The following is a 19937-nucleotide window of genomic DNA, read 5'->3' on the forward strand; positions in this document are numbered from 1 at the left end:
GCTCCAAAATATGCCTGTATTTATTTACTTGCTCATTCGACTGTTTGTGCACGCCCGCCAGCCCATAGCAGGGACAGAAATGAGTGTTTGTGAGTGATAAGACCTGTAGGAGAGGAAGAGGAGGATGAGGTATGGAGAAAGTGGGAGAAGGAGAGTGACAGAGAGAGGCAGAGAATCTTCATTGATCACATCTGTTCAGACAAGGATTGATCCTGTGGTGTGGTCTACTCTGGAATCTAAACACACTGACAATCACACACTTACACACAGATAAGAGAATCACTCACAAACCTAAAGAGTAAATGGGGACGTGAAATTTCAGCAGACTTTATACATATTTAAGGGGAGCTTTAAAGAAGCCTGCACAAGGGAAACAGAATATCAGTTTCTCTTTCAAAGTGTTTACATTATACCTTCACCTTCGAATTAAGCCACTGAATCAGACACCTGGCATATGAAGAGACAGATAAATAAATCTCCATTGTGGTGTCCTGTCTCGCGCATGCTCAGTAGCTCCCTGGCTGAGCAAGGAGTCCGCCAGGCAGACATGGACAAGACAAATCATTCCCATGAGGGCATTTATTTCTGTTGCACAGCACCATCCCCTCATTGTTGGTCCTAACAATCTGCCTTTTGAGACTATACCATTGTAATAAGACAGCACAGCAGAAGAAGGAACTAGAGGGAAAAAAGAAAGGATGTGATAAAGGGGAAGACAAATGAAGACTCCCCGGGTGCTCGATAAATCCTCCACTGTACACATGCAGGGTAATGCACAACCCAGCTTTGATCATATGAAGTGTGACCCACATGGATGAGTTATATTATTTTCAGCACAAAGTGGAGCTCTCGCATTCAGCTTGTTTGTTAAGATACGGGAGCGTGGTGATGTCTGCTAAGTGCCAGTTGTCACCACAGTTCTCTTCTGTTTTTTACTTGTGAGAAAAAAACAACAACATATAAACAAGTGGTGGAGTTTGCAACCCCCACCCCACCTCCTCCTCTTCCTGTTCATCTCCTTTGGTCTCAACTCTGCAGCTGACTGCTCCTAAATCTCGAGTCTGGCCGGGGCTAGACAACTCTCTCTACCAGATGACACAGCATCCCATTTCCCTCCATCCATCCATCTCGACGTGGCCCACACCGTCGTTCTTTCTCTTCATTTCTTTCTGTGCTGGATCCATCTTTTATTGGTCTGTCTCCGAGCTCAAGAGCAACATATCTCCCTGTCTTCCTCTTTATTCAATATGTTCTCTCTCAAACACACACACACACACACACACACACACACACCAAACATTTCCACACTGCCTTCTTCTTTTATAATTGTCTTTTTCTTCTTTCCTCCGTCTTAGTGTTTTCTCTTCTTTTCTCAATCTTTTTTCCCTTCCGTCAACAGAACACGCGGTGTTTGTGTAGCTTTTGTTGCACAGCTCACTGCGGTACAAAAGCCTTTGTTGGCCTGCCACCACTGCGATGTGGTGAGACGGAGACGCACAAGGACAAATTTGAGCTGTGTGGAGCAAGCTTTCAGAAAGTCACCATCCATTCTGACATCACAGCTCAACCTGAAGGCTGGAGTAGCTGGTGGGGTCCGAGCCAGACACACACATAAACACTTGCCTGCGTAGTTGACTGTGTCGGTCTGTGTGTGTAGCTGGATGAAATCTGTCTATAAATCGTCCCATGTCAGTGCAATGCTTAGCATTTCCATCAGTGAAATGGCTTGCATGTGTTCCTCAGTGGGAGTTATTGCTGGCTGCAGGGCAGCGGCAACTGTTGTAAGGGGCTGAGCAAGCTAGGCTAATAATAACCCTGAAGCTGAGTGAGTGCCCACTTGAGTTGACCCCTGGAGTCCAGTTGCAGTGGTGAGTGACGATTAGGCTATAGGTCATGGATTAGAGAAAAGTATTTTACCCTTGTAAAGAAAAAAAGGCAGGTGTGCAGGAATACTACACACTCAGGGGTTAACATTAGGGTTGTAATACTGTAAATGCACCACTTTGTGTAACACAAAGTGATACACAGAGTGTTTTTTCCTCCCAAATCCAGCTAAACAAACAGGAACACACAGACACACAGTACATAGAAACACAGCCGAAACATCATCAGCAAGTTTTTTTTTTACTTATTTATTTTTTTTACCTTGAACGGGGAGTAGAGACACTGTTTTATTAAGCAATGCCAGAGTTTCATTAATCTCTCCAATACCTATATCTGCGCTGAGGAGAATTTGACAAAAAAAAAAAAAAAACAGCACTGGACAAGCACAGAGATATTGCAAAATGGCTGAATAACATGTAAGATCAGTTCCACCGCCTCCACATGGAGGAAATAATCTGAATGGGAAGCAATTTTCTTCCTTGTATTGTGGTCCCCGGAGTCACAACATGATCAATTGCTCATTATGACAAAGGCAAAAGGGTCAGAAGATGATGATAAAGACAGTTCTTGCTGTTTGCTAAATTTATATGTGAGTTTTTTCATATCTGAGAGCAGAGTAAGATAAGGCAGAAATTCAAGTATAATGTCGTGCTTGGTCTTTCCAGCTTGTAGGTCTGGATCAGTTGTGCGTCGATGCATTTGATAGGCCAAATAACCTCAGTGGCTGCCTCCTTTCCTGCTCATTTCGCAATTCACTCTATTACTTGGGTGAGCAATTATAGCTCGGTGTTGGTTTTTTGGCACTGTTTTATGTGGTACTGTTTGTGTATATGTCTATGTGCTGGCATGTGTGTGTATGTGGATCTTGATTCAAGACCATGTTCTTCAAGGTTCCTTTCCAGACTGTCACCTTTCTTAATGAGCTTCAGTCTGTTTCTGAAGAGGTTGAAAAGGACACCATTTAGCACTGAATGCCTGTGTGCGCCTGTGATATTACTTAATTAAGCCAAAGCGATCAGATTGCCTGGCCCTTTAAGTGCGAAGTGTGGGTTGAATCGCACTGTAGCACTGCTAGCAAAGGGCGACGCAAAGGGCTCTGGTGAACAGATGGAAGACCTGAGTCCAGTTCTGAAAATGAAATTTGAAGCACTCTATACACTCTAGTTTAACAAAACTGCTATAAATGTCTCACTTGGTCCTGATTTCCTAGTTGTCCTCTCCATCTCTAAGCTCTCCTTTCTTTGCTGGCCCAGCTGCTTAGTGTGCAGCTCAGTAAAACAGGACAGGTGAAACAAGACAGCAGGGCATCACTGATACAGTTAAACAAAACCACAGGCTATTCAGAGTTCGATCCGCTCCTCAACTGAGAACAAAGGTGAAATTATATCCCATTTAAAAGTAGTTCATGTGCCTGTACCATTGCTATATTTGTTTAGTTAGGAAGCAGCAGTTATTACAGTGAAATATGTCTTTTGTGTTGAAAGGGGACTACTCTGCACTTCTTTTCGTCTTGCACTGCACAGATCAAGCAGCAGGCAGAGAGCAGCTCGACCGGGTCCAGCAGCATGGAACACCTATTCTGTAACATTCTTTTCCGAGATGTGCTGAAGCTGAAATACGAGCATTATGAACCTGTCTTCTGGCTGAGAACAGATTCCTCCGCAGGCCTGTAAAGCTGCTTTTGCTGCAGACATGACTTACAATAAGAGACTGTGCAAGTGTCCTTGTGAGTGTCAGAAATCAATTATGCTGTGTTTCCCCTGTGGGTCACAGGGTTGTATATGTATATGTACAAGTGTGTGACTCTCTAAAATACAATCACCAAAACTTCCACTGTGTCTGGGAAGAAATTTCCACTGTGACTTTAATACAGCAGAGAGCACAGAAGGACAAAGAACCGTCAGTCTGCACAGTGTGAGAACACAAAATCAGTTAAATATGCTGACTGAGTTTCGGGCTGCTCTTGATAAACAAAAAATGCACGTATGTTGTCATGCACAAATCATCACAAATAAGCCTGCATGCACACAAGTGTTCACTAAAATCACTGTGGTTTAGCTGAGCTCAAAGGATGTCAACCAACCATGAGCTTGCGAGTGTGTCTTTGGCTGGAGGAATGCTGTCGCTCGTCATTCCGATGCGTCTTTCTCTGCATGTTTAGACAGGCTCTGTCTCCAGCTGGGCTTGTGACAGAATGGGTACAGTGGTACAACACAATACAAAACAATACCACAGTTGTGATTAGTAGCAGTTGTAGAGCAGGACAAAAGATAAGAATCACAGGCCTGCAGCACTGAGATCGCTGCTTTTTGTACCTCTCAAATGACATTAGCACCTTTTTTAATCAAAAGCTTTGCAGTGTAGAGAGAACAGCATTTGTTTACTGTTCCAGCAGAGAAAAATCAAGTACTTAATGTGACACTTAGGGAAAAATATATCTTTTGAGAAGTAATTCCACCCTGCAGGCCTGAAAAGTGGCTGGAAAAAACCTGCAGGAGTGGTTTGAGAAGTTTCTATGGGCCTGTTGAGACTTCGTCTGCCTTCAAACTGTGTCACCATGCAGTGGAATGCAGTATCCTCTGTGAACATTACAGTCAACATTCAAACCTACAGGCATTGAGTCAATAGATACAATTTGAGTGAAGTTTTACTGTAAAATCAATATAATTTTCAATTCTGTTTTTAAAAAAATACATTTTAAAGTGTGGCATTTTTCTTACAAGCATATCTCTGCTAATTTCACTAAATGCCCGATCTCTGCATCAAGGACTCCATATCGGCTAGCTGTGTAAAATCACTAAAGAATACATGGGTAGTTGAAAACATGCTGGTAGATCTGACTGAGGTAAATTTGTTGTATCGGGCTTGCAACTTGCATTAACAAGTTATATTAATAAACACAGGCAGAGAGACCTAATGATTTGCTGTATGAATTTAATACGCTATAAAAGAATATGCTAAATAGAAGAGGGGGCAGAGAGGTAGCAGAGGAAGGTTTGAACTCGTGGAGTGGAGCAAAGGAAGAAATGTTGGGTCTTTGAAATGTTAGAGATTGGTTCAGAAACAGAGAACAAATGAAGTGAGGTTGAGCTCAGGGGAGGGCTAGGATAAAGAAGGGGATAAGATAAGGACTTAATTTAGATGTGGAGGTGCAGAAACTGAAAGACTGACAAAGAGGTGAAAGCAACAGTCTGTGCCGGGGTGACCGCCCCCTTCAGCTGGTCATGCAGGACTCGTAGGTGGGCACCATGTATTTGATGTTTATGAAGGCATCCTCTCCTCCATAGCGCTCAAAGACCTCCAAAGTCTCCTGGATCAAATCACCGATGTTCTCTCGCTTCTGTTGGCTATAGTCGATGCCATCCCCTGAATTGACTAGGGAGAAGAAGACAGAGAGACAGACATTATTATTCAAAAAAAACAAAGAGAACTTCAGTCTGGGGCATCACAGACTGTGTGAGCCGCAGTGCTGTGCTGCGGACTGAGCCAGCAAACGCCATCCTTCCATCTGACTTCAAACCCAATGGACAGACTGAATTTAATTCACTCCTCTTATGCGGACAGAAGAACTTTTAACTGTTCCACTGAAAGTTTAATGAGGCAGCCCACAGAGAGGAGAGCAGCGTAAAGGACAGATGATTTAGTGACTGCTCTGCTGTTGAACAGCGCTCCGTTGATACACACAAGGCATGAGCAGCGACCTGCAGTCCAGCTCTACAGGTAGGTGCGTGTGTTTAAGTGTCTACATTTTGACTAGAATCAGTAAAACAAACTTAACCCAGTCAAAAATGTCCAGTAATGAAAAGGAACTACTCTGCTATGGGAGCATGATTTAGCATTTTTTCAGCTGTTTCATATACGTGTGGCCAATCAAAATACAAAAGCTGCAGAACCTCCCCTCCCACAGGACACACAAACACACAGTTCAGTAAAACATGCAAAATTGTACAACAGGGCTCTAGCGTGCTAGGGGAACTTCTTATTGAACAAACATTCCTGAGATGTCCAGCCTCCACTCCTTCCCCTTCACCAGCCGACACACTTACACACACAGATCGTGGCATTATCAGCTTGGTGCATACTGCCAATCTCATTGCACTGGTGGCTCAAAATACTTTTCCGAGGCAGGTAAATAGAGAGAGGACTGAGGCAGGTACACACACACTTCCAGGCACAAATGTCCTGTTGAAGTATCCTGAAGAAAAACTGTGAATTTATTTCGTTGGGCTACAAAATTAAACAAAGAAAAACAGTGAAGAAGAGAAGAATGTATCATCAAGTGTGCTTGTGTGACAAAATTAACAGCAGCCCTTTAAGGGGGGGGGGGGCCTCAGGACCCCTAATTAGACCTGGAGAGTGAAGGGGACATTAAACCTTTCTCTTCCACTTCTTCCTAACACTCCATCTTTTGTTCTCAGTCTTTCCTAATCTCTCATCTTCCTTGACACTTGACATACTCAACCCTCTCTTCTTGCCTTTCCACCCATCCACAGCCTCCTCATTAAAACACAAAGAGAGCCCTATAAAGTGGACTGTTACGCAGTAGCATATCTGTGATTCCAGTCTGCTGTGTTCGCTTTCTGCTCAGGATTTGCTCCCGTTTTACATCAAAGCGACAGGGGACACTTCTCCAGTTGTGCTTAGCCTAAGCGCAGTGCAACTCAAACAGCTTTGGCTTTATTTATCAGCTATATATGGATTTCTTTTGAAAATACAACAATAACTGCATATGTGAAGGCCTGCAGCTTTTAGATAAGAAAAGCTCATGCTCAGTCTAAACTAAGGCTGGGTTTAATTCTTGTGTTACCCACAACAAAGGCTAATGCACCCTACCAGTTGGCAAAATCCTAAACAACATCTAAATGCAGCCATCTGAGCAGCAAAAGAAACAAGGCATCCAGGCAGGAATGGAGACGAAAGAATGCTGCGATGTGTATATGCTGGGCGGGAGCATGTTTAGCCCACATGGGATACATAACATTACCGGCTTCATCAATCTATTGAAGCGACGGCTTTCTATGATTCAGACATACTGTAGGTCTCTTTTAGCTACAATATATAACTTTTTTCAGATATTTTTGTTGTAGGGTTCTCATTGAGCTCATTCAGCTATTATGTTCTGATGCCGTCAAATTATGGAGTGTGTTTACAGTCTGTTTCAGCCAGGTGGTGTGTGGGTGTATGTTTGTGCGCGTGCATGCATTTTGTTGTAGGATTAAGAGCCATGTCCACGAAGAGCCACCCTCTGGTTAGTGTGGAAATGAGCAGCCAAAGCCACCCCAGAGGGAGAGGTTGGCCTTCAGACAGAGAACACGGGGAAACGAGGAAGAGGTGCAGCTTGGGAACCAACAAAGCTCAGACCCATTTACTAGGGCCTGGAGGGGGGAGCAAGGAGGTCCTGCAAGAGGGGAATTGTTACTCTAGCTATACTGAGCATCTCCAAGTGCATATCTATTGCTGAGCTGTTGGAAGGCCCGCAGCATCAAAAGGAAGAGGCCAGAGGAATTTGCAGTGACTCTCAATATTTAAAGAGCAGAAAGAGGAGAAGTGTGTTTAAAAGGGGTATGGAGTAGAGGGAGAGGAGGGAGTGGAGGGAGTGAGGGTGTTAAAAGCTGCCTCTCCAAATGTCCTTCAGCAAAATAACTTCTTTCCCGCTCCTCTCTCCCGACCCTGTCTTTTTTTTCCTCTGCTTTTGGCAATATCCACAACTCCGGGCTGAGAGGGAGAGAATAAAATCTAAAAACAAAACAAAACAAAAAAAAAATCCTGTCCTGTGAACAGAGGGGAAAGGGCCCTAGCAGGAGTTTGCTGCATGTTCCTTTGAGGAAGAGGAAGGGTCGATACTGACGCAGACAGGGGAGGATTCTCAGTGGAGCGACATTTGCGACACAGAGGATGGAGGAAGAAAGGAAGGTGGCACAGAAAAGGTGCTTTGTTTCTGCCTTTCATGCTAAATCCCTGGGATTGGAGAGGTCTTTAGCGCATAGACCAAGGAGGTGAGGACGAGAGAAGGCGCAGGTGAAAGATGAGGGAGATAAAATGAAGATCTATCTATCCTTTTCTTTCATTAATGCGACAGGGACTCTGCCTCTCTTGGACTCTTCTGTGATTTCTGCCAAACCACAAGGAACCAACACACAACAGCTGCAGCCTTCCCTCCTCCTCCTCCTCCTCCTCCACCCTGCTCTTTCGCCATCCCTCATTCCCCAAGATCCTAAACAACCTGTCTTCCCACATCAAGCTGAGGACAAGCAGTCACATATGCAGGCAGCACTGTTTCCTCCAAACTAAATTCAAATATATTTTTTGCTGGCGAAGTGGGTCAGAGGAACAGACCTCATACTGTTTTGTTTCTCTGAAACTGTAACAAAGCTGTACTGTTAACCCTGACTTAAGACTTCTGACCATTTCCTTATTTCCAAGTCACCTCCAGCTCACGATGCAAAATGTGTAAGCTGTTTTGATTTTTTCTACTCTGCCAAGACTTCATCCACAATTCTTTCCCTCTTTTTACCTGTGCAAAACACAGCACACATGAGCGCTACTGCTTGGCGATGAACGTCCGCCTCCATGTTTGCTTTGTTCTGAAGTCACGTTTGATCATGTGAATTTCTGTGAGATCCCTGGTCCCTGGAATCGGTGTCTCTGAAATCATTCAGTAAAAATGGCAAGTTTGTGGTCCTGCCTCTTGACAGAATAGTCTAGTGTGTGCTCTTAAGATTAAAATATGAATAAAATCTGTTAAAGCTGTTATGTCTGTGGTCTCTCACAGTTTTAAGATTAAGATTATAAAATCAGCCTTACCCCTGATTGCAGAGGTTCCTTCTGAAAACCGCTTAGAGGAGGTCCATCCAACACAATAGCACGTTGATCATACTGTAGCAGGCAGACGCAAGAGAATCAGTGGATGTAAAACCGGTTTGTTTGTTTTTTTTAACTCAAGGGTCTTGGGCCTTGGCCTTGCTTGAAAAGGGAAATGGAGGAATGCAGGTTATGCGTGTGATGGAAGAGCTTGAGTTCCAGGAATACTTTGTGCAGAAGTAGTCTGCGACTGCACAGCTGAGGGTGTTATATGACTGCAGGTGTCATTCTTTCTCATCAGCAGCCACACACCAATAACCCTCCGCCCCAAGCCAATTTTCTTCAGGGCTCTATATCAGCATAAAGAACAGACGTTATCTTTTGCATTAGTAATCTTTATTATAAGTTTCATATATATAAACGTTTTCTAAAACAAACATCCTATTTCCCCTTGCGGAAAAACACTACAATGAATTTTAAAACTGCTAAATATTTACCATTTCCCTCCCCCATGAATCATTAAATTATCAACAGATGCTTCTTCTTCTGTGTCAACTGAAGGTGTAGAAGTATGAAATTCTGATTCAAAATGGTAGATGGAGAGACCAAATCCTACACGAACACAGTGCCAGAAACACTGAGGCTCATGAAGATACCTTCTCTTTTTCACTTAGACTTTCTGTGTGGAATTTTGTACACGGTGTAAACAACCATTGCAATTATCTTCTTTAAATGGATGGTTAAACACAAATGTGCATTTTTTTCCCTCTGGTAAATAAGATGAAACCTAAGCTGAGAAGCAAAAAAACAATCCCACCACACTGATGCATGTTTGACATGGATTGTGAAGGTGTAATGTGAATTCCATCTTGATTTGCAGGAAAGACATCCTGCATACATAAGTACATACTATATGCAGAGACTATGTGTAAACCAGGCCATATGTACAGAAAGAGGGAGAGAAGCATAGTGGTGGTTGCTTGTGGTGGTGGTGTATGTGTGTGAGTCACATAGGGTGTGTAGGTGTGAAGAGGTGGTGGGGAGTGGATGGGACAACTGGAGGAGGCCTGTGCTTAACAGCAGGGCTCTAATTAAAAGGGCCTCACAGTTGGGCATCAGGCAGGGCTCTCATAAAAAGACACTCTGGCAGAGGTGGGGGAGCTCGGATGTGTGAGTGTGTATTTATATGTGTGTGTGCATAACCACAGGTGTCTGTGAAGGGAAGACAGGAAGACAGAGTGAACATTTCCCAACAGTGTGTATGTGCTCGTACATATAGAAGTAATTACATTGTGTAGTTTTGTGGGTGTGAAGTGTGTGTGTGTGTATATACACATACAGACACATACATGGAAAGAGAATACTACTACAAATACAGCAAGTTAGGTAGCATGTGGAAAAAGAGGGAGGGAGAGATGCGTGAGGAGTTAGTTTAGAGGATTATTTATTATATTATATTGTTTCATTGCAGAATCAACAGCAAATTCATAAGAGTGGTACCTGTTAAACTACTAATAGAACAATAATGTTATAATGTTTTTGTTGATCAAAGGTGTTGTTTCGTGTAACTACTCCATATACTGTTAGGTAGTTTAACCTGCAGCAGTGCTTTACATTATTAAGCCGATTGCTATAGAGTAGAAGTACTGAGTGTTACTGTTCTTAAAACTGTACTTAAATACAGCACAATTCCTTTGTTACCTTCCACTTCTGCCTCAAATGCTCTTCCTTTCCTTACACTGGTATTTTCCTCCACCAAAGTCCCCAGGCCCCTGTTCCCCTAATGGATAAGCCAGAGGCTGATGGACGTGATGGCTGTGTCTCACATACACAATCACGTTCACCCACACACACACTCTCCCGCTCTCTCACACACACACACACACACACACACACACACACACACACAACGCTGGAGCTGCGCTCATTCCTACTCTCTTGCTTTTCCATCTCAACCTTTGTGTCTAATCAATAACAGCATTTCAGCTTAACGCAGCTAGCCACAGTGAAGGCTGCAGCTTCAGTCACATCGTAACACACACAAACAGGCATGCACGGATATCCACATGAGGTTGTGAGCAGAGATGTAAAACAATAGGCTTAAGACCAGCAGTAGTCTATTAAACCCCCAGCCCCTACACCAGGCATCATCTGCCTGCTCATGCTTACTGAAATCTAACCTTTGCTGTAGGTCAGTGATCTCATTTTCCATGTGTTCATCCAGCCCAGCAGTGTTCAGTCTATAGACTGCAGCTCAGTGCTGTTTCAACCTGGTGAAAGTTGGAATTCAGCAAAGCAGAATGCCAGGTGGAAGGAAATGTGTCAAGGTCAGCTTGCATAGCAGAAACTAACACTGGAAGACAAGACTGAGACAAAGACATAACCTGCTGAGGGGATGTTCTACAGCTGTTAGATTCCCATCGATCTGGATCCCACTGACTTACTGGTCTACATCTGTACGTAGGTATACAAGAACTGAATTCTAATGCCACAGTTCTGCCAGAATTGTGTGTGTCTGGCTAGCCTTTCCTTAAAAATCTCAGGCTGGGGGACGGATTCGAAGCCCAGCTGAGGAAAGGCGGGACAATCGCTCCTCCACACTTCATAAACTCTCATCTTGCTCACTTCTTTTTTCAATTGGCCAACTAGACCTCGCCTTTGTGAGGAGCAATATCAGTTTGCACCATTTAGTCAAGGTATTAATGAACAAAGAGGGCTCATCTTGCATGATGGATCAATGCTATTTTCCAAGCTGTTGCCATGTCCATTATTGTTTCAATTACCACCACTGAGATAATGGTTATCCCAGTCCCATCTCAGCCTGATACATGCATTTGTGAAACAGCTTGTCTAAAGAAAGGAGTCCACTTGGGTTATGTTCACAGGTATATCACACAGATGGCTTAGAAGGGCAGCTACTTTTCAATTATTTTCAAATTAGATTTCATATTGTTCAGGGTGCATAAGCACGCATGTGTGTAGGTGGTGACCAGTGATCCTTGTGGCCTGCTGTAGTGAGGTTTTCAGCTGGGCCAGAAAATAGAGACAGAGTAACTCTTATCACAGCTTTGACCAGACAAAGGGCTGTGCATAACCCAGCACTGTCTACAGACCCATACCACAGAGCTACAGCAAATCTACACTTTGAATTTAATTGTGCTTCACACCAAGAAGCTGCTGTTGCTCCCGCTGCTGAGATTTCAGTAAAACACTCTGAAATTTTGGTGTTCTCAAGGAACTAATATTTTTCTCCCAAGTGACGTTTTAAATAAGTCAGGGATTATGGGCTAACACTAGAAGACTGCAGTGGTGCCGCACACACTGGTTCTGTCAGTTGCAAGTCAAAGATGTTAGAATGAATACCTAAGTGATGAAAAACTGCTATAAGTTTAGCTGAAGAAATGTTGTCTTTAATAAGAGGACCTGGTCTTTCCCACTGTGCCTGTCTCTGTCTCTCCCTGCCTGGGAGCAGAGTGTCAGTACTGTCAGGTGCGAGTCAATGCCGTCAGATGCGATCTCATTACGCCAGCTTACCTCAAGGCTAGCAGTGGGCTGCTGGCTAGGCACAAAATCGATCTGCACCAGGGACAGGCGTTAAAGGCCACCCTGGTGTGTAGCACGCACACCTGGACACAAGCCAAACAAGTGCTGTGCTTTGAAACACAAAGCCCCACTTAAAACAGGCATAGCAACATAACATATACACAATGCTCTGAAAGCACGTTGTAGTGTCTGAAGCCATGTGAAATTAATGCAGATTAACACATTAACACAGTTCATTTGCCTTTAAACATTTAAATATAGGAACAATTTAGCAAAGGTTTTACTGGGACTCATGTCTAGTCAGCTGTCCAAAAGCATTTTTGTTTCTTTCTAATGGAAGAAACTGAGTCTGAAACACCTAAAACCTGTACAAATATATCACGTCATATATGTTCCTTCAACACCTAGCCTGACGTAACCTGCGGCCCACAGGTTACGTCAGACAGAAACATCCCCAAGTCCTCTAATAATTTTGTTTCTTGTTATATAAAGCAAACAAATGTTTACTGACAGCAAAAAGACTGTCTTCTCATTTATAACATGCTTGACAGGAATCCAATAAGCATAGACAAGATGCTGTATGTTTCAGTCTATCAGACCATCCAAGTTATCTCAAGTTCAAAGAAAATTCCCAACTCCAGGCATGTTTGTTTGTAAATGTCACATCAGTCATTTGTCAGATCTCAGAATACAGAGACATCAAATTAATGGCTGTCACAAATAAAATATAATATTTATATTGCCACTCCAGGTGGATTGCAGCCTTTAGTACCTGTAGCTAATAATGACGAAATTTATATTCACAGGAAACAGCTTGGCTAGTGTACTTTTGCTCTAGTAGCAGGTGTCCATACACAAGGGATAGCAGCACCTTGCTAGGGCTACCCACTATCCCTTCCCCTCGCTTAAACATCTTAATGGGCATGCAGAACATATGTTTAAGTTGCTACAAGGGAACTGCTCTGTTTTTTTATTTATTTATTTTAGATTTACTTTCCTTGAGAAATGGAGGCTTTTGAATAAACCATTACAGCAAAGCTTGGACACAGTGTCATTATTCTGTATCATTAACACCTCCACAGCATAAGCCTGGACACACAATTAGTACATTTATACTCACATTATAGTCCAAATACTGTGACTGCACAGATTAATGGAATATCAGGTTAATGTATTGTGGAGATAGGTGCCACAAAAAAGGGAAAGAAAACTGAAACTAGTAGGCAAAGAAAAAATTGAAAAATACGACGGTCAACATTATTTGTGCCAGTAGGTTATTATGACCAAATGTCATGTGTCATAGTTTGGCAGCATCTAGCGACGGCTATTAATTATGATACAAGTTCAATTCCAGTGTGGTTTGTATTTTTCAAGAGCTTTTGTTCCTAAACGTAACAACATGGTTTTATTCCTAAACATGACCAAGTAGTTTCTGTGCCTAAACCTAACAAAGTAATTTTTGTGCCTAATCGTAACCAAGTATTTTGTGTGGCACAACATAAGGAAACCGCGATCGCTTCATAATTGTAGCAATAGCTGGAATGAAGGGCAGAAGTCAATCAAGGTGTGCCTGTAATTTAATGTGAAATCGACTGATCCAGGTCTGTTACTATGTTTCCTCAATGTCAACCTTAATTTCACTAACACTGTTATGTTTACAAGACAGTTACAATAAACAGATATGAAATCTGTTTATACTGGAATTGTGAGCCATAAGATGAATGAATTAGATATGTTTTCCCCAGCACCATGCTAAGACCATGAGCATTTGAGAAAGTGAAAAACCTATTGCTTAAATGTAACCCATGTAACTGTTGTTTGATCTACAAACAAAGAAACGATATGACAAAGGCTTTACTACTGGACAATGGAGAAAGATGGATAGAAAGAGGCAGAAAAGAGTTCAGATCAAAATGAGCAAGTGTTACAAGCGAGTCAGAGGCAGAAATGTATAGAAAAAGATAAAATGGGCTGCTGAAGATGGAATGACCTAGACAACAAAGGGAGAGATGGAATCAGAGGAATCGCTCTTGTAAAGACAGCAGATGTCCAGACAGAAAATCATGTGGCTTTCAGGTGACACACCTGACAGAAAGAGAGATGGAACAGTGACAGAGAGAGAGGAGGCTGAATGGTGTAGCAAATTCAGAGAGTGATTCTATTTGTCCTCTTCACTCGTCACAAGAGGAACATTTGAAGTGACACACTAATTTAAGTCAGAGACAAATCAAAGTCTATCACTGATATTACCCTACAGCGTGGCGACTATCTTCTCTGCACTTCACATTTTTGCAAGTCATCGAGAGAATGTGATTGTAGTTTAAATATCACAGAAAGAAGGTGTGCTTTAGCACGCTGTATAAACACTGTCATCATTGCACTGTGTGAAAAAACCCACACACATGCACCTGCCTGCACACTCTTAGGGATACACAGTAAATCACATACACACACGCACACACACACACACACACACACACACAGTGATGGGCTATGTGACTGGCTAATAAAATCACTTTAGTCTTCATAACCACTTTAGCCTTGGAAGCCGCCATCAATGGAAGGACAAACACACACACACACGCACACATTCGAATAGAGGAACGAACAGTGAGTGGTCCAGCCCTTCCATTAGCTTAATGAAGTGGCTCCCTAAGATGGATGACATGACATCACCTCCACCACCAATCACAATATCACCCCTAAAAAACCTTCCACTAAAAGCCCCACCCCTCCCCCGATTCAACCCCCATTGCTTACTGCACCAAATGGGCGATGAGCATTCCAGAGCCCAGAGCTTTTATTGGTCTAGTTATTTATCTCTTTAATGCAGTTGGCCGGAGTGGATGCCTATGGACGCAGAGAGCTAGTAAATCACGGTGGGTTGGGGGCGCCGGCGTGATTAAAAGAACTTTGGTCCAGCAATGACAATGGCACCAAGTGGACGACATGCAGTGCTGTCTGCATTCAGAGCAGGGACAAGCAGGGGGAGGCAGAGTGAGGCAGCAGTTCCCGGGGTACATGAACAAGGAAGAATAAGAGCATGTCCAAACACATGTAAATAAATATGAAATGCACAGTTGATTTCACGATAAGGTCTTCACGCACACCACCACTGAAAAAGGACACTCTCTCCTAAGTGGATAAACAACAGGTCAAACAGAGCTTTAAAGAATACTGATGCATGCTAATATTTGACTTACAGTCTTTTCTCTGTCATGTGATAACGTTTCGACAGCCTTGACCTGCTACTGCACTCGGTTCCTCACGTTTGCTAGAAAACTAATGGCACAAATGTCCTTTTACTCAAAAAAGATTTATGTCCCTTTCTGTTGTTTTGGCATTTTAAAGTAGTTGGCAAATCTTCTAAAAATACTACTATAGACAATAAACTTTTGGCAAAACAAATGGCACTCGCAAGGTTTTTTTTCTTTCACGTAAGCGTGGACATGGCCTAAAACACATCCCGGCTGAGGGGACATAATCTCTTTCTCTCCTACTCATCCGCTCCTAGAAGGACAAAGAACAGTGTTTATGGGTGGAAAGATGCAGGTACAGGCACCCATAAACAGTCAGTGTTTTACAGGCAGCAGCACGGCCCAAGGGCCCGTCAAGGTTTATGAGTGCCCAGGCCCTTTGAAACAGTAGTGTTTGAGGGTGGTATTTACATAAAGCAGGACAAAGTGTCTGACCTCACACCGGTACAGAAATGTTTAATGTTCGTCACACGTTGTTAATCTGAAATTGACATGATTGATATGTTCATTCTTGGTCCTGCTCTGTCTATGTGTGTGGAAATCCTGTTTGGGAAAACACTGTTGTGATGGGAGGATTAAAATAGGAAGAAATATAAAATATGTTATGTTTTATACCCTGGCAGTAATAGGTGTAGTACATCTCAAAATCTATAGCCCTCAAATTATAAAATGTGATATTGCAAAGCTTTGTAGCACAAGCACATGCAATTAAATCCGCACAGTCTCACTTAGTTCCAAGGTCAATTTGGCCTCTATCTGCACTGGACTTTCCGCTGGCCAACACGTTGTGCCTTCTGCCAGCTTCGCTCCTTTCTCCAGCTTTTATTTATTTATTTTTTGCTTCTCTTATTCTGCAAAGAAAAGTCCTGCTACTGATGAAAGCACAATAAATACTATGCAAAACAGGCTGCCCAACTGGACTGCATGTGTGTGGGGGGTTGTGTTTGTGTGCGTCACCTTTACAGTATGCTTTTTTAATATTAGCAGCTGTCCCTTCCCACCGGGGCAAGGTACAGTCCAAATAGAAGCAGAGCATGAGAGGAGGAGGGATGGGAGGATGCATGAAGGGGCGGGTACTGAGATGTGCTGGGACAGCAGTACCACCCTGATGTGAGGCATGGGACACGCTGTCAGCAGCCATCCAACATCACACACTGACTCATTACGCTGGAGGAGAGGAGATGACAATGGTAGCCATGATCAAGGAGAATGGAGGAAGCGCATCAGTGAAAGACAGACAGAAAGGACGCAGTCAGCGTCAGCACTTATGGAGGTGGCACTTCTTTCAGGCCTACACCGGCGATGGCACACACAAAAAAAAAACCCTGCAGATGCTTAGAAAAACACTCACGGCAGAAGGCATATTTTTGTTCTAAGTTCTCTGTTTCTGTGGCCTGGCTTTACACAGTTTAACTGGAGAATGTTGTCCTAACAAAAACAACAACAGCCATTTCAGTAAATTTGTGGAAGACACTGCCAAATGTCATCCTGCCACAAAAGATCAGAAAATGCTCAAAGACAAGGGCATTTTTTCAATTTAGTTTAGTGGACTTATTCAATTTCAGATGTGTCCTCCTACAGGTACCCAGGGACATGGATGGCTAGCTTTTATTCAGTGTACATACTGCTAATCTAGTTAAGAAGCTCAAGGTATGGAAAACCTGTGGAAAGTACATGATTATGGTGATATACTGTATATGCATGCAGCCGCCTCCATTTCAGTGTACCATGCATCCTTGTGTTTCATTACAAATGCAAAGTCTCTCACTCACCACCGCGTCCTTTATGATTTAGTGGGATGGACATCACTGACCATTTGTGGACAACATCACTTGGAAATTGTACAGATTGGCCCTTGGAATTCTAAGATGTTTTATCATAGCATGAGAGGTATGTTAGACCTGCAGTAAAACATTTTGCAAGGTCAGGCACTATTTGTTGCTGAAAATCCTGACACTAACTCTATGTCACCAGCTCTATGCCACCATAAGTCGTGTTAATCAACCTTTAATGCAGATTTTCTATCTACCAGGAAACCCAAATAATCATGACTGCTTAAAAACCGCCACCTGGCATGTTGATACAGGAGCCAAACTTGTAACATATGCTATAACAAATGCCATCTCAGGTGGGAAGCAAAAATGAAATGCCATGATGTACCCGATTTACAGAAGAGATGCACTTGCACTAATTTAATTATGCAATCTTCTTGCACCCTGTTGAGAATATGCACATGCTCTATCAGTAAATGATGGAAACACACACAGTGACTAGCACCTTTTCTTCACCTTTAAGAAAAACTAATGTACATTTACAGAACTTTTGAACAAAATACATATTTTGTAATATACTGCCATATGACAAATACCCCTACAGGGTTTAGAGGACTGCATTATGAATGTTTGTGTACAGTACGTGTATACAAGATAATGTGTGTCATGTGACTGGAGCTTGGAGATATGAATTGTTTTCACTGTTACGTGCTTCCACAATAGAGACCAACATGTTATATCCATACACCAACTTCTGTACATACACAAGTGTATTTGTCTAGGGATATGAATGGCAGGCAAAAGGTGTGTTTAAGTGTGACACACCCATGTCATGGCTAGTTGAAGCTTATAAGCTAATGTTTGTGTCCATGTAGTCCCAGGGCTGAGCGCTGTCCCTTGGTCAAGTGGAAAGCAGGACCATTAGGTTGGTAGAGAAGGGACCATTTATTCGGCTCTTTTCTGGCTGTGGCTCTATTATCTGCTGTGATGCTATTTGTCTGAGACCAGCCGAGCCGCCGGTGTGACAGGATGGGGGGAGATGAATGATGGGCTGTGAGACACGGCCAGTTTTGCTTCGCTGACAAACTGGGGCACGAGCTGAAGGGATGTGACGAGAACGAAGAGAAAGAGCAGCGGTGGAGGCAGGGCAGGGAATGAACACATACTGGAGACACTGCGGTAGACGGTTCACCTGAGGACACAATTTACAGTACCTGTTGGCTGTGATTGATCAAAGGAAGAGGGTAATGGTGTGAGGTTTGACATGGGATGAAGTGATGGGATTGAAGAGAGGGTTAAAACCTGAGACATGGAAAAAAACTAAGTGTGTGAGAGAGCAAGAGGGATGCTGGGGTGGAGGAGGATAATACGGACAGAGTGAAGAGAAGATGGGCAGAGGAAAGAATAAGAGCTAGGGACCAAAAGAAGAAATAGAAAGCAAGTGAATAAAGAGAGAATATCACTGGTGCAGGAGGAAAAGAGATGGAAGGTGTACATATTTGTCCCCTGATGGGAGTGTGTTAGGAGTCCATCTGTAGAGAAATGAGATCAGTACCTGGCTTAGTGGTAGAGGAAGACTTTGCTGCCCTGCGGCTTACACACTGACTCAACACCATCTCCTCAGTCTTTCTCCCGCTCTCTGGTCTCATACGACCCGCAGCGCATTTAATCTGCTGGACGATTCACCGTGCATGTTCAGGTCTATGTGCGCGCGTGTGTGCGCACGCATGTGAACACAGGCAAAGTCTTATTACCCAGGCTCCTGTCCCACTCCACCGCTCCATCCAAGTGACTAAGGCAGTCTCCTCCACTCATCTCTCCTCACCATCTTTTTTGCTCCATCCCAGCTAAGACCATAGAGGAATCTCCTCACAGAATCACCCACTAAATCATCTATCCACCAAACAGACACCTTGGCAAACACTCTTACTGGGAGCTTTCATTTTCAATATAAATGCACACAGGATGGAGGGCGGGTGCCATGCACACTGTGTATGTGAAGTTGGGGAGGAAGTCAACTACAACTATTTTGAAGCCACATGACTCACATGAACTGCTGCCATTTTTGACACCTCAACATTTCTATCTTAGGGCTCTGGCAGTTCCATCCACACACTCACACTCACTCCTACAAGCAATTTAGAGTCACCAATTAACCTAAGATGCATGTCTTTAGACTGCGGGAGGAAGCCGGAGTATCCGGAGAGTACCCACGGAGGGAGAACATGCCAACACCACACAGAGAGGCTCTGGGCTAAACACAGCTCCACTCTACCACCTGGCTCTGGCAGTTACTGGGTGTAAAAACTTAGCAATACGTCATCTCTACATTATTGCTAGTTTGTGTGGTGCAACCCATTGTAAATTATTAATGTGAAAATCCAAACTTTAAATACTATAATGCAAACAGATTTTAACTGGGCTAAATTTGCACTGCTCCCACAAGTACATCTATGTGTGTCCACAGTGTAACTGATCACCTTTATCTCACACACAGACTAACACACAGACCACAGGGTTTAGCTAATGTTGCACCCAAATCCAGTAAACATCCGACTCCACCTGACACACACGCTTACATTCAGTAAACCACAACACAGATCTTCTCTTCCCAGGAAACCAGATGAAGAGGGAAACAGGCCCAGGCTTGATGCTGACGATGTGGTGACAGAATGTGCCA

The 19937-nt window shown here is 43.2% G+C and overlaps 1 protein-coding gene across 1 annotated transcript in view; it reads right to left on the reverse strand.

Annotated features, from left to right (window-relative positions):
* Window positions 1–2253: 2253 nt before the first annotated feature.
* pacrg (PARK2 co-regulated) overlaps window positions 2254–19937 on the reverse strand; it is a 127553-nt gene continuing 109869 nt past the window's right edge. The window contains exon 5 of the mRNA XM_020591181.1: window positions 2254–5259. Within this exon, the coding sequence (XP_020446837.1) occupies window positions 5099–5259 (161 nt within the window). The 3' untranslated portion in view covers window positions 2254–5098. The remainder of the gene's footprint in view (window positions 5260–19937) is intronic.

Source organism: Monopterus albus, unplaced genomic scaffold (genome assembly GCF_001952655.1).
Source record: "Monopterus albus unplaced genomic scaffold, M_albus_1.0 scaffold13.1, whole genome shotgun sequence".
NCBI lineage: Eukaryota > Metazoa > Chordata > Actinopteri > Synbranchiformes > Synbranchidae > Monopterus > Monopterus albus.